Here is a 14,841-nt window from a genome sequence, read left to right on the forward strand (position 1 = left end):
GCGATGCAAAGTTAGGCTTGCTGGAAACGGGCTCTAAGTCAACAAAACACATGATAGCGTGTCTGAGCTGATAAGGCGATAAAATTATCGCCGCTTTTCGACCGAAAACGGCACGCAAAAGCGGCGATAATTTTATAGCGCCGCCTTGTTAATATGCCCCTGATTGCTTTCTAGCTGCTCCAGGAAGTATCTATACAGCATGGCTGTCATCAAATAGTCATGAGATATAGAATGAGATCTATAATAATTTTGTGTTTGAAGTGGAAGCAATGTTAATATGTATTTCAGGAGACTCGAACCCTAAATCACAAGCTACCAGTAGCTCACAGACATTTTTACAGTAGCAAAGTTAAGGGAAGGCTGTCTTTATTTTACATTATTATCTTCAGGCTGCAGATAGCAGGGCCTGATAATGAGCACTGCTGGAGTCAGATTTATGACCCAGGTCATAGAGAGGAAGAATGAACCACTGAGGTATGTACATCATAAATAAATGTTATTTTCAACTCAGTATTGGAGCATGAGAAAAAAATGATGATTCTGAAGGGTTGTGTATATGGGAGACAATTATAGGGTGTAGTTAACTTAACTATTAAGTGAACTTTTCAGGTAAAATTTCTCCCATTTCAAAGAGTCACATTTACAGCCAGTTAGTATCTTGCTCCCTGAAATTTAAAGTGCAGAAAAATGTTCTATACTATTAAACGTTTTGCAGAACATTTTTCTGCACTTTAAATGTCTCCCACTTGAAGAAAATTATTGTATCTTTGTGCTATGCATGTGACAGTGCCACCTATATCGACATCATTTGGGAGTCATCAGGGGCTGCAGCTGTGACCTCTATCTTGTCCCCTGCTACTCCTGGCATTTACTTTGCGACCCCTGGCTTCAGAGGATCCCTGACTAAACCCAAATGACATACATGGTAACATATGGTGAAAAGTATGCCTTGTGCCACAAGTACATACAACAGAGGCTCTCATTTACCCATTCACATATATCTCATTCATACGCTCACATGTTCATACATTCCCAAAGACCATGATCTTACTGACACACAAGGTAGCCCAGTCATATAGCCCATAGTCACAGAATTTTGGTCAATCCATAGTATCTGGCTCTGGGGACATTAGACTTAAAGTCAATGCAGCTGGGCGTGGGAGTGTCTGGTTACACTTGGGTTTCAGTAGCTCACGATGATTTTCACTGATCAGAAGTAGCACTTACTACAGAAAATAATTAATTGATTGAAGGAAAGTTTTTGAAAAGAATTGTTTGGAGGCAATGCTAGGTGGCACGGAATTAAAGAACAGCATTTGAAAAAATAAGAATTCTTCACCAAGCTCAAATTTCCTCTTTAACATTCACTCCTATATATAAAAATATTATGTTGCATAAACTTTAAGTATTCGTTCTTTTGCTCGCCACAATCCAAGAGTGCTTACGGAAATAATGCTTTATAAGGTCTCTGTGAATTAGGTGGGGTTTTATGCAGTTTACACATTTTTAAAACAATTAAAATGACAACCTTTTAGGAAGACCTTAATGGTTTCAATTGTGTCCAGAGCTTTGGAGTTTTGTTGATGATGTTCCATCCCTTATGTTGGCAGACTCGTAATCTCTGCTATATACTCACAACCTCTGCTAGTATAGCTGATAAAAATTCACCCAGTAATGTCCCTCATTATGCGTGGCCGACCCAATTACGATGGCATAATTGGGGCATGTCTGAATTCTGAAAATCTGTGGAAATGCATTGCAATTACCAAAACCTTAGATATTTCCTCATATCTTAGTGGGCCTGTAGAGGGATGGATTTTCCCCCTAGTATCAGTCATTCCGGGGGGGGCGTGGCTTGGATGCCGAGGAGGTAGGCAGCGTGAGCTCGGAGCTCCGTGCCCGATCCCGGAAAATATCCTGAATATCTGATCGGACCCCGATGTAACCAGTATCATCCGGTACTGGAAGACACTGCGGAGGGCCCGGGGCCCACGGAAGACGACACCGAGCCATTCCACAGCGATATTTCGGCTTTGAAAGTTGGACCTAGGCGAGAAGTCGCGGACCCCAAAATGGCGGCGAGGGCATGAGACTCTGAAGCGACTGAGACATCTGCCTGGAGACCTGCTAAGGACTGCTCCCTGGCGACACGGGGGTGTTGACGGCTGCATCGCGCCTCTCCCCCCAGGTGCCGAGTGGACCTTGGGCGCGCCCTCGGGCGGAGACTGGGGACCCCCCCTGGTAGGGGCGACGACTGTGCGATAGTGACCCAGCGACGAGAACCCCGGGCCCCTGGCACGACTGGCGCCGGCCGGGCTGCGGTAATTCAGTGTTTCCTGCTTTTTGGAGATAGCTTCGGACCCGGGAGCCCTGCCGGAGGGCGGAACCCAACGGCAAACGGAGGACGACCAGGAAAGTACCCGGAGGCCACCGAACGAGCCGGCCCAGATGGGGAAGACGAAAGGGAAGGGAGATGGCGCGACCGATACTGAGGCCGCGGAGGGAGCGGAGCGAGACCAAGCGGCATTGCAGCGGATGCAGGATCGTATCCTGGAGGCCATCGCCACCACAAAGGACGCCCTGCAGCAGGATATAGCTCAGGTGGCGACGGGTTTGGGCCTCCTGAAGGCCGACCATGACAAACTTAAGGACAGGGTGAAGTCCGTGGAGACCACGGTTAAAGAATTAGCCCCGGGCCAAGCCACAATGAAGGCCCAGATGGCGGACGTGATGGACCGTCTGAAGGTGCTAGAAAGGAGGGCCGAAGATGCGGAAAACCGAAACAGGCGCAACAACGTTCGCCTAGTGGGCCTGCCGGAAAAAATCGAAGGCGACGACATGGTGGGCTACCTTGATAATTGGTTGCGGACGGAGGTGGCACCGGAAGGATTGTCCCCCTTCTTCTCCCTGGAGCGGGCACATAGAGTTCCAGCGCGCCCGCCAGCCTTGGGCCTTCCTCCTCGCCCAGTGGTGTTTAAGTTGCTCCACTACCGGGATAGAGACTGGCTCCTACAGAGGGCGAGAGAAGCGGGGCCATTTCAAGTGGATAACAACAGAGTCACCATGTTCCCGGACTATACATTTGAGACGCAGCGACTCCGGGCAAACTTTCTGTCCCTCAAACGGGAGCTCCGCCAGGAAGGCATCAAGTACTCCCTGTTGTTCCCTGCCAAGCTAAGAGTGGTGGTGGATGAGAAAACATTATTCTTCACGACCTCCGCGGACGCTTGGGACTGGTGGGACACTTATAAAGCGGGTACGGATGGTGCTAAGGCCAGGGAGGAGAAGGCTAAGGTGGCGCAACCGGTCAGGCAATCCCAACGGATCAGGAGGAACCGCAAGAGGACCGGAAAACCATCAGTGTCGCAGACGGAGGCGGAGAGGCAGGCGGCACTGCAGGCGGTAGTGGACTTATCTAGGACCGCCAGGAGTCGGTCTGGGAAGGGCACGGAATCGGAAGACCCGGGCACGGGCTCAGAGACGGGACAGTCGGAATTTGGTGGAGCCCGGGGCCCTATTGTGACGCCGCAGACTTCGGGGGAGATACTGGAGGCGTGTTGAACTGAACTGGTGGAGTGAACTCGTTGGTTGGACACCGGGGCACTGGTCCCGCAGCAATGGAACGTTATTGATTGAGGTTTTGGGGAGCTGTAAGGTGGGGATTGTGGGATGGAGTGCACGGGGCTGATTTGTTTTGAGGTTACATTGCATTGAGCCACGCCTTACTGGCCCCTAAGGTCACCGCAGTGGGGACTGCGACTATTACCGCCTTTCCTTGAGGGGTGGTCGGGAGTGTTGGTTTGGATGGGGGTACTTCCAGTTGCGGGGGGGCCTGTCCTGGGGGGGTGGGAGAAGCGAGCAGTTGGGGTTGCTCGGGGGGGAGTTGTTGTTGGAGGGGTTCGGCTTCCTGTTTGGAGAGGGTGGGTGGGTGGACCCGTGGTCGCGGGACTTATGCGGACATTGTTCTTTGCTCTTTGGTCCGGTTGTGTAGGGGGGGATGGCTAGTACCGGGGCGCTGAAATGTGTGACCTGGAATGTGCGGGGTATGCAGTCCATGACGCGCAGACATAAAGTCCAGGCGTACCTCAAGCGTAGGGGGGTTCATATAGCGTTCCTGCAGGAGACGCATCTTAACAAGCAGGAGGGGGCTGCCCTGCAGAGGCGCTGGAGGGGGCAGTTATTTTACACGACATTTTCGGCTTTTGCAAGGGGGGCACTGATTTGGATACGGGCGGGGGTCCCCTTCCAGGTCTCGAAGTCAGTGGTTGACCCGGAGGGCAGATATGTGGCGGTGGAGGGGAGGCTGAGAGGCAGGGTGATATCTCTCTGTAATGTGTATGCTCCTAATGTAGACCTACCCGCCTTCTTGTCTACCATCTCGGGCAAATTGGTGGGTTATTTGGCAGGGCCGGTCCTCTTGGGGGGGGACTTCAACTCGGTTGAGGATGTGCTACTAGATAGATCCCATCCCCCGCTGCGCGCGTCCCCAGTGCATAGGGTCGCTAAGCGTAGGTTGGAATGGCAGGAAAGCTGGGCCCTCACGGATGCATGGAGGGCGTTGCACCCCACCACTAGGGACTATTCCTTTCACTCGCACCTACATGACCTGCATGTGAGGCTGGATGCGTTTCTTTGTTCGGCGTGTGTGCTCCCCGCGGTGGGGGGGGCGGAATACTTGGCCAGGACGCTATCGGACCACAACCCTTTGTTGATGTCTCTGGAATGGATGGTGACTGTTAACTGCGTGCCAACATGGCGCCTGCAACCTGACACCCTGGATGACTTGTTGTTCAGGGAGGCCCTGGGTGAGCGCATTGAGAGATATTTTGAGGAGAACAGTGGCTCGGCCTCCACTAGGGCGGTCGAATGGGATGCGTTTAAGGTGGTGGTGCGGGGACACTGTATTGGACACACGGCAGGGGCTCGGAAAACACTGCTGGATGACTTAGATAAGGTTGAGACGCGGCTGAGGGACTTAGAGAAGAGACGCCCGAATCACCCTGAGCTGCAGGAGGGGCTTAGCGGGGCACGGGAGGGGCTGGCGGTAGAGCTAGAGCGGCTGCGCAGTTTTGATCATAAGGAGTACATGGCAAGGGCGCATGCGGAAGGTGATAAGGCGGGGTCGATGCTAGCTTGGCTTGCTAACCCCGTCCGGAGGGGTGTGCCGATCATGGGGATCCAGGTGCCAGGGGAGGAGCCCTGCCACACTCAGCCCGGGATCCTGAATAAGTTTCGTGCTTATTATGAGGGGCTCTATGAGAGTGGTGGAACGGGAGGGGCGGACGAGCTTGAAGAGTTCTTGGACGGGTTACAGTTGCCGCGAGTGGAGGACTCGGAGGCGGAAGAGCTAGGTCGGCCCATCTCTCTTGGGGAAATAGGTTGTGCTGTAAAGCAGATGGCTCGAAATAAGACCTCGGGACTCGACGGACTGCCAATCGAATTTTATGGTAAATACCTAGAGCACCTTGCCCCACGGCTGCGCGAGGTGTACAACGAGGCACAGGCGAAGGGCCGACTCCCGGGCTCCATGTGCGAGGCCCTCATGATCCCGCTCCTGAAACCGGGCAGAGAGGGTGCGGCTCTGTCCTCGTATCGTCCGTTGTCTATGTTGACGACGGACTACAAGATCCTCAGTAAAATTCTGGCCAACAGACTGCTGGTACACATGACAAGCCTGGTTCACGGTGACCAGTGTGGTTTCATACCGACACGCAACACCACTCATAACATTCGTAGGCTCACGAGACTGATGGGTGCGGACTGGCCTGACGCCGTCTCCCCATTTGTCCTCTCCATTGATATTGAGAAGGCATTTGACAGCCTTGAATGGGGATACTTATATGCGGTGATGCGTCGCTTCGGGCTGGGGGACGGATATATAAAATGGACCAAGGTCCTGTACACCGAGGCGGTAGCGAGGGTTCGGGTGGGCACACTGATCTCGGGACAATACCCGATTAAACGTGGCACTAGACAGGGTTGTTCCCTGTCCCCGCTCCTATTCGCGTTGGCGATGGAACCCTTCGCGGCGGAAGCCAGATTGGGCCGCCACTACGCAGGCTTATCATTTAGGGGGAGACCGCAATTCATATCCCTGTACGCGGATGACCTGCTGATGTTTTTGGCCGATGCGGGCCCCGAACTTCAGGGGGCGCGGCAGCTACTGGGGCAGTTCGGCCGGTTGTCGGGCCTGAGGGTCAACTGGCCTAAATCCTGTCTGTTCCCCCTGAGGCCGGGTGAACCGTGCCCACTCACTGCTCAGGAACTCCGGTGGGAGCCGCGCTGCCTGCATTATTTGGGGGTCTATGTTTACCACACCCCGTCCGACCTACTGGATGGCAATATTACTCGCTGCATCAACGCTCTGCGGGGGTCCATGGACTTCTGGGCAACTCTGCCGTTGTCCCTGGCGGGTAGAATCTCCCTGCTTAAGATGATAGCCCTGCCCAGGCTTTTGTACTATTTCAGGACGCTCCCGGTATGGGTCCCGTGCTCTGTTTTCAAACGCCTAAGGTCATTGGTCATAGCCTTTTTGTGGGGCACGGGAAGGAGGCGCATAGCGCTCGACACCCTATTGCGCCCCAAAGATGATGGAGGGATGGCGGTGCCGGATTTTGAAGGATACTACTTAGCCGCGCAGCTGCAGACCTTTACTCAGGAGGTGGCGAAGGTGTATAGAGGCCCCGAGGACGCGAGAGTGGAAGGTACCCCGCGACATGTTCTGGCGTATGTTACGCTACACCCGAAGCTCCGGGTGGGAGACCTGACGGTCGAGGAGCAGACGTTCCGGCTTTGCTGGGACCGGGCCCGTAAGCGGGCGGGTGTCCGCTTCATGTATGCCCCCGAAATTCCGCTGGGGATGGTTACCGCCCTCCCACATGGAGGCGACTGGTCGCGCTTACTAGGATGGGAGGAGGCGGGAATACAAATGCTGGGTGACCTTTACGAAGATGGGGTGTTGCTGCCGTTCCAGGGCCTGCAGGAGCGATTTGACCTTCCGAGGGGCGACTACTTGCTGCACGCAGCAGTCACAGGCGCCATGCAAGCTCACTGGGGGGAAGGGCTGCAGGAACCGGGCACCTCGATGGCCTGCCAGTACACCATGATGGCGGCGGGAACCTTTAAGGCTGTCACGTGCCTGTACGCTAGGATGCAGCGGGAGGCCTTGCAGCCTTTGGCAGCCCTGAAGGCCAAGTGGGAGCTGGACCTTCAGGTGGAGATACCAGACACGACCTGGGGCCAGCTGCTAAGGCGGGCACGGAAGAGCTCGAGAAATGCCAGGTTTCAATTGATTCATTTCTATATCATCCACAGGGGATACCTCACCCCCGGGAAAATCCAACAGTATTTTGGGGCGACCGACGCTGCTTGCCCGAGATGTAATACAAGTGGGGCGGATTTGTGCCATATGCTGTGGGATTGCCCCTCTCTGGGAGACTATTGGCAGGAAGTTGGGCGGGCCCTTAACGTCGCGACGGATAGGGATATCCAGTTTACCAAAGCGGTTGGTGTCCTTCATTGGTTCCCGCACACGCCTAGGAACAAGATGACTAGTAAATTTATAGACTTGGGGCTTATTCTGGCCAAGCGGGAGATCACAAGGAACTGGAAGTCCAAAGTGGGGCCCACATATAAAAGATGGTATGGTGAATGCCTGAGATGGGCCGCGTGTGAAAGTACCTTACGGTACCAGATGGCCTGGAGGTTGAATGACGAGAAAGCTCTGGAAAGGGCGACTGCATGGGAAGTGATGGTGCAGGCGCTCCGGGATGTGGACGATGAGGGGCAGGATGGCGAGAGCGAACTGGACGGGGCGGACCCCGTCACTACACAGGAGAACACACCTTAGTGAAAGATTACTTCCTCCTGCATCACACCGGACACTTTTACACTGTTAGTCCAGCGCAGAGCGACCACGGGGGAGGGTGGGTAGGAGGCTGTTTTGGAGGGATGTTGGGGCACCGAAATTTGGGGAGGGGGAGGGGTGAAAATCGTAAAAGCAACCCAGGGTTATTTGCCTAAGGAAGCGATCAGACATTGTAAGGAGCTACAAGAAATGGGCAGGGATGAGGTCACCCGCGCCAAGGCTGAGGTGACCCCCCGGATGGAGATCGACTGGGTCGTACTGAGCCTGTACTTGTTGTATTATAACTGATAATTGTATTGTCTGTACATTTATATTGGTGATGCAATAAAAATGATGTTAAAAAAAAAAAAAAAATAGTATCAGTCATTCCGGGGGTGGATTCCAGACCATTTCTGGGCCACTTGTATTGAGAACCTCAGAGTAATATTCTTTAAGTGTGGATGAAGTTCCTCCCCTTTATTGCATCCACCAGGCAACAACCTGCTTGATTTTGAGGAGGAACATTGTAGTGAAATTATTAGCAATGTCTGTCAATGTTGGTGGAAATGTGGGTACAAGGAACCTAATCCTCAGTAGGGATTTCATTCTATGTTCCACAGTAGTCTCCCTAAAACGCTATGGACACATGTGGGTTATACATATGTTTTCCTGAAAGTCCACCTGCATTTCCACCGTGGTTTTCCATGAAGTTATCTCTGCCACACATGGTGACAGACCAACCTCCCATGAGTGGGCTACTGGTGTGGCACTATGTCTCACAAAGTGCATTCCAGGTCTGGGCGGATCTAATGGCAGAGTCAGAGTACCTACATCAGCATCATGTTCTTCATCTAGGGTGAATTCAATAAGCCGGTTATACTGGTGGAGGTAAAGATGAGAAATCTGCCATTATTTTTGTATTCTCCCTTATTACCCTCTTCAAAATCAGGCTATTACACTGTATTTGCAAAATGTTTTTCCGATGGAAACATATTAAAACAGGTTCTCAAATCCATATAATGGGGGATTTTTACTGCTGTTCAGTGTTCATTGCTGTTGAATGTTGAAAACTCCTGGGCAGAGATGGTAATATGTTAGTAATATGAAATGACTTGAAGTCAACTGCACATATTATTACATATATGTGGCTAATGTGTATGAGAGGGCACTGCTGGCAAGGTTTAGGTTAGTTTCCTTCCATTGGTTAATATGTTCCCTCCTCGGTCAGTTTTCTTCTGCCTCTATTTACTTGTCCATGTGACGAGCAGTCTAGTCAAACTATTTTACATTCTGTTTTCTTTTGTCAATTTCATCTGCCATTCTCTAAGTGCAAAGCTGCTTTATTTGATCTGTTGCAACTTAATGACCAATGTGTATGCCATGCAGTTGCTAGCTACCTGAAGAGCATTTTATCTAAAAGAAGGAGCATGTTGTTCTGATGAAGTAGTTTTTATATTTTTCTCTTTATTAAGCGATGTGGGTCTTATATTTTAAAGTGGAAATTCTGTTCCTGGCAACTCTAACCCTATCCGTTACACTGTTTTAGTAGATTTGATGCCTCGGAATAGAGCTGTACGCACTGTCACGTTACAAATTGTGAATTAATATATACGCCCTTTTTTTTAATCATGGATGTTTTTAACATATGTGTTTTATATTTGCATGATTTTATCAATGTATGTATCTTTTATGATCTGCTTTAGTGAGATAGAATAAAGACGATGAATTTAATTGAACTACGTTTTTAAGTGATTCCTGTTTTCTTTTCACTACTGTATATAATGGGCACTTTCTGTATTTTCCAGGCATGCCAGTGTCTTTCTCCAGAGTGGTCCAGACAGAATAGGACGTCTGTATAAGAAAGCTGTCTACAAACAGTACACTGATGCATCATACTCCCTGGAAATTAAAAAGCCAACCTGGCTGGGGTTTCTGGGGCCAGTCCTTAAGGGAGAGGTTGGAGACACCATAGTCGTGCATCTGAAAAACTTTGCAACAAGGAACTACACTATGCATCCCCATGGTGTAAAGTACACAAAAGAAAATGAAGGTATTTTACATTGATTTTCTATGCAGCAAAATTTTCTCTTCCAAGGTCACCACTCTCCTGGTCTTGTGATGATTTCTTAAGAAGAACTTATTTATTTGGAAGACAAAATGTTATTAACAATGGACACAATAGCAATTTTACCCTTGTTGATAGGTTTTCAATTAACCAATTCACAATTCACGGTTACTTTCTTGTGTTAGTTTAAAACTTTTATCAACAGTAGCCTCACAAAGTTGTGTGGTTGTTGACATGAGTTTTATAAGCTCCTATACTTTCACATATTTATGTAAGAGATATTTTATAGAGTGGAAACTCCAGCCAGTGAATACATACAATTTGAAAAATGTTAAGAGTATCAAAAGACTAAAAGTCAGGGCAGGCAAATACGTGAAAAATTAACAGAGGTTCCTAACAGTGAGATTTCAATCATGGCATAATTGACAGAATTACAATTAAGTCTCCCTTTTTCCAATTTTTACTGGTCTGTTGCACATAAACACAGACAGAAGACGTTTTGTTTCCATGTCGTGGTTACGGGCGGATACGCGGATTAAGTGGCTCTTTATGCCGTCATTAGAGACGGCTCTAGGCTCATGGTGGCCCTGGGCAGGGAGCGTAGGTAGAAGGCCCCGGAAGAGGGGGTCCAGGCGAGGCAGAGCCCCACGGAGCTCAGGAAGGTGTTTTAATAAAACATCCAGAAAAGACGTTAGATGACCAGTACCTGCGGCTGCTCCTACTCTTCCGAATTCGTCTCAGAACAATGAAATTTAGGAAGAGGAGGGTATTGTGACACATGACGTGGCCAGCAGTGGGTAGGGAAAAAAAGAAGCCAATCAGGAACCAGGAGGAACGCAGGTGCGGTGGCCAGCGAAGAGGGGAGGTCAGGGTGTTTGGAAGTGAAACAGGGCCACCAGGGGCCGCCACGCAAATATGTATCCATCCTCAGAGGAATGTTATATTAAGGATATATATTGGCATGGTGGCCCCTGGGGTTTGGTCGCCCTGTGCAGGTGCACAGCTTGCGCATGCCTATGGTCACCCCTGCTGACGTTCATTACTATAGATCCCAAAGGTATACTGACTGCAAAATAGGGTAAAAAGAAATACCTAAGACTTGTGTAGTTGCAGAAGTGAAAGAGGTTATACTACAATGATAACGCTTTTGGATTATTGTTTTGTAGCATTATAATTAATCTCCTTCACCAGTTACCTCTTTTCTGATAGCTTGTACCGAAGACATTATTACAACTGGTCTTTCCCTATCGATTTACTAGTTTCTGGATCAAGAAAGAGTTTTGGTAAACTGATCAGCTCACATGTGGATTTAATGTATCCCAGCCATGGGATTTTCATTGAGTATTTCAAATTCAGGGCATTGTCAAGTATCAATTTGTTCATGCCAGTATCCTCGTGTGACCAAATCGAGTGCCATAGCATTATGGGGGCTATCTTCAGTCTGCCAGAAATAAACGGCAGGCCCAGTTCCGCACATACTACATAATTTGACATACTGGGGGTAAGGGAGAAAATGGACTTAAAAAATGAGTCCTCAATTCTTTGCATATTTTGCGTACTGGCAATTCCCCAAACTCCTGACCATATGTGCCCCCAGACACTACCTTGCTTAGGTATATATTAACCCTTCGCAGGCACACACATATTTGTCATTCCTTGAATCAAGAAAACGACTTTCATTCAATGTTCTTTGTGGTTCTTTAATTTATTTGATGATTCATTTTTTCAATTTTATATTAATTAGTCAGATCTCTTCAAAATCAGTTTCAGCAATTTACTTCAGGCATTGTCTTTTTAAATATGTCCAATGCATTTCGGGCATTAAAGGTGTGCCCTTCATCAGGGAATAGACACTAAAAAATAATAATATACATGCACATTAGTGTAAGTATTAACTGAAAACATCACAATAAAAATACAGATATCGCAATAATGTAACGTTGTTCAATACTGTTATCAGCTGCCTGCAAATACATCAATGGTGAATGCGCAAGAAAAACAAGGCTGTTTGTTTGCAATACAGAGAAGGTGAAAAGAAACGGTGAAAAAACGGTTTAATGGGTCACTTACATGCCGGTTGGGAAAAGATCGTGTGAAATCTGCAAGAGGGGAAGGTGAAATAAGAAGATACGATTAGCGTGAGAGGGCTGGGGTGCACGGAAATGTGCTCGAGATTGGTGAAGCTGGGAGACGGTGAAAACTAACCTGGCTGTGTTTGGCAAGTTGGATCGGTCCGGTCCTAATCTCCGCGGAACGCCGACAAGAGTATAGGGGTTGCCGCGTTCTTTATATTCAAAATACTGTCATGTGATCGTCACGTGGGGGCAGGGGTGGGGGAAAGACTATGAGTGTGGACTAAATCGGCTGTAGCTGCAAGGTGTCCTAATCGGCTGTGGCTGGGGAAAATGGGCTGGGCGTGTAGCAAATGACTAAACATTTAGAAGGGATGAAATTGTGAAAAAAAGGAATGAGTATGTGAAATAAAAAAACGTGGGTGAGAAACTGGAAACTCCTATGAAAATTAAAATGTTGAGGTCCGGTGAAGGATCGAACTCGGAACCATGGGGTTGTAGTATTCGGTTAGCTACTCCTATAGCTACGTCGGGATGTGCTTGAAAAGTGCTGAAAAGTGGTGTCTATGTGGATGGAAATGGGAACACACACAATAGCAGCAAGATGGGTGTATAGAGCAATTCATTACAGATAACAGGCAAATTCAATTCTGTCATTGAGACCCATTGGTTTCTGGGTCGATAATTTGTAAATCCAGTAGTTCTCCCTTCTCAAAAGGAATTTGTTATTGTCTCTTCCCTCCAATTTCGACACAGTCTCTAGGATGATAAACTTGATTTGGGAAACATTATGTTGAAATTCGACGAAGTGTGCTGCTAGTGCTGACTTTGAGTTTTTGAGTCGAATGTTCGACTTGTGTTCAGTTAGGCGCACCTTAATACGTCGTTCGGTTTTCCCTATGTACATCTTGCCACAGGGACACTTTATGCCATATATCAGATTGCTGGTATCGCAGGTGGCGTTTACCTTGAGTTTAATAGCATGGCCTTGACTTGGATGGTGTATTATGTTGCCTCTGATAATGCTGTTGCAGTTGCCGCAATTTAAACACGGTTTGGTTCCAGTGTATGTAGCGGACTCTTTGGGTTTATATTGTACAATTTCTCCCAGATTCTTAGCCCTGGTGAAGGCAAATATTGGTGGTTGGCTGAATGAGTCTCCAAAATCGGGTTCAATGTTAAGAATTGCCCAATGTTTCATGATAATTTGTTTGAATCTCTTGCTGCTGGTTGAATATTTCGAGACCACTACTGTACGTGATTGTTCAGACTTCTCCTTTGGTGTTAATAACTTGGCTCTGTCCATGTTTTCAACCCTTTTCTTGGTTTCTTCAACTAGAGATTTTGGGTACCCTCTGTTGATAAACTTCGTGGTCATTTCTTCGAGTCTTAGTTTGGCGGTGTTTGTCTCAGAAGAGATCCTTTTAACTCTTGCCATCTGGGAATATGGTAGGTTTCGAATCAGATTGGGTTCATGGAAGCTAGAATGTAGCAACATGTTGTTCCTGTCGGTTGGTTTGACAAAAAGGTCCGTGCTGAATCCTTGTGAGGTTATCGTGATTTTCACATCAAGGAAATTTACCGAGGTGTCTGAAATGTCCCAAGTCAGTTGGATTCTTTTGTCGATAGCATTGAAGTTGTTAAGCTCCATTCTCAATGAATCTTCAGTATCAGTCCATACGATGAAATAATCATCTATGTATCGTGCTATCATTCTGAGATTTTTGATCCAGTTAGTGTTTTTGAGGATGTTTTGCGTTTCGTACCACTGCATAAAAATGTTGGCGTACACAGGTGCAGCTGAATTGCCCATGGCCATCCCAGTGAGTTGTTGGTACCATTCATCCTTGACTTTGAAGTAACTATGGTACAAAGTAAAGTACATTAGTTCCATGAGAAACAGTTGCAATTCATGGTCAAGATCTGTGTTCAGGAGTGCAGATTCCATGGCTTCAATCCCCATGTCGTGGGGTATGCTGGTGTATAGGCTACAAACGTCCGCTGTGCATAATAGTACTTTTTCTGTAGGATTGAATGGTGTTTGTTGTAATTTCAGAAGAAAGTCTGTGGTATCTTTGATATATGTTTGCATAGATTGCACTGACGGTTGTAAATATTTATCTATCAATTGGCCAAATGGTTGGTGTAGACTCCCTCGTGTGGAGACTATGGGTCTCATGGGGGGATTGTTGATATTCTTGTGGATTTTTGGTACCATTCTCAATGTTGGACTTTTGGGGTTAGAGGTAGTGAGGAAAGTTTTGGTCCTCTCAGTGATGGTCCCATGTTTATGTGCTCTATCGATGATGTTTCTTAAGGTAGTGGAGTATTCCAGAGTAGGATTACAATTGAGTTTACTGTAGGTTGTCATGTCGCTGATATGTTCCGTCACTTTGTTGTCGTACATGATGGTGTTCATGATGACGATCGCTCCCCCTTTGTCGGCTTTGGTTAGTATTATGCGTTCATTGTTCGCTATTTTGTTGAGTGTGTCTAGGTCTTTTTGTGTGATGTTCTTAGATTTGGGTTTGACATGTTTGATTTTATTGAGATCTTGTTGCACTATGTTCTCAAATAGGTCCAATGTCTTGTGGCTTACAGGTGCTTGGAATGTGCTTTGTGGGCGTAATCCCAGTAATTGATCTTTCTCCTGTTGTGGACGTTCAGGTACGACGTTGTCAAAAAAATGTCTGAGTCTAAGTTTTCTCATTAACTTGAAAAAACTCACATCGAGTTCCAGGTGGTCTGTGGAAGTGGTAGGGACAAATGATGTTCCTTTGTGTAGTAATTCCAGTTCGTAGGGGCTGAAATCCTGATCACTAATGTTAATCACTAGGTGTTCTGAGGTTGGTTCTTTT

At 48.0% G+C, this 14,841-nt stretch overlaps 1 protein-coding gene across 1 annotated transcript in view; it reads left to right on the forward strand.

Moving 5' to 3' along the window:
* Nucleotides 1–14,841, forward strand: part of LOC147683722 (ceruloplasmin-like) — a 451,969-nt gene that overhangs the window by 109,804 nt on the left and 327,324 nt on the right. Inside the window, exon 2 of the mRNA XM_086944095.1 lies at nt 9,652–9,896. Coding sequence (XP_086800221.1) covers nt 9,652–9,896 — 245 coding nt within the window. The remainder of the gene's footprint in view (nt 1–9,651; nt 9,897–14,841) is intronic.

Source organism: Lissotriton vulgaris, chromosome 11, assembly GCF_964263255.1.
Source record: "Lissotriton vulgaris chromosome 11, aLisVul1.2, whole genome shotgun sequence".
Lineage (NCBI taxonomy): Eukaryota > Metazoa > Chordata > Amphibia > Caudata > Salamandridae > Lissotriton > Lissotriton vulgaris.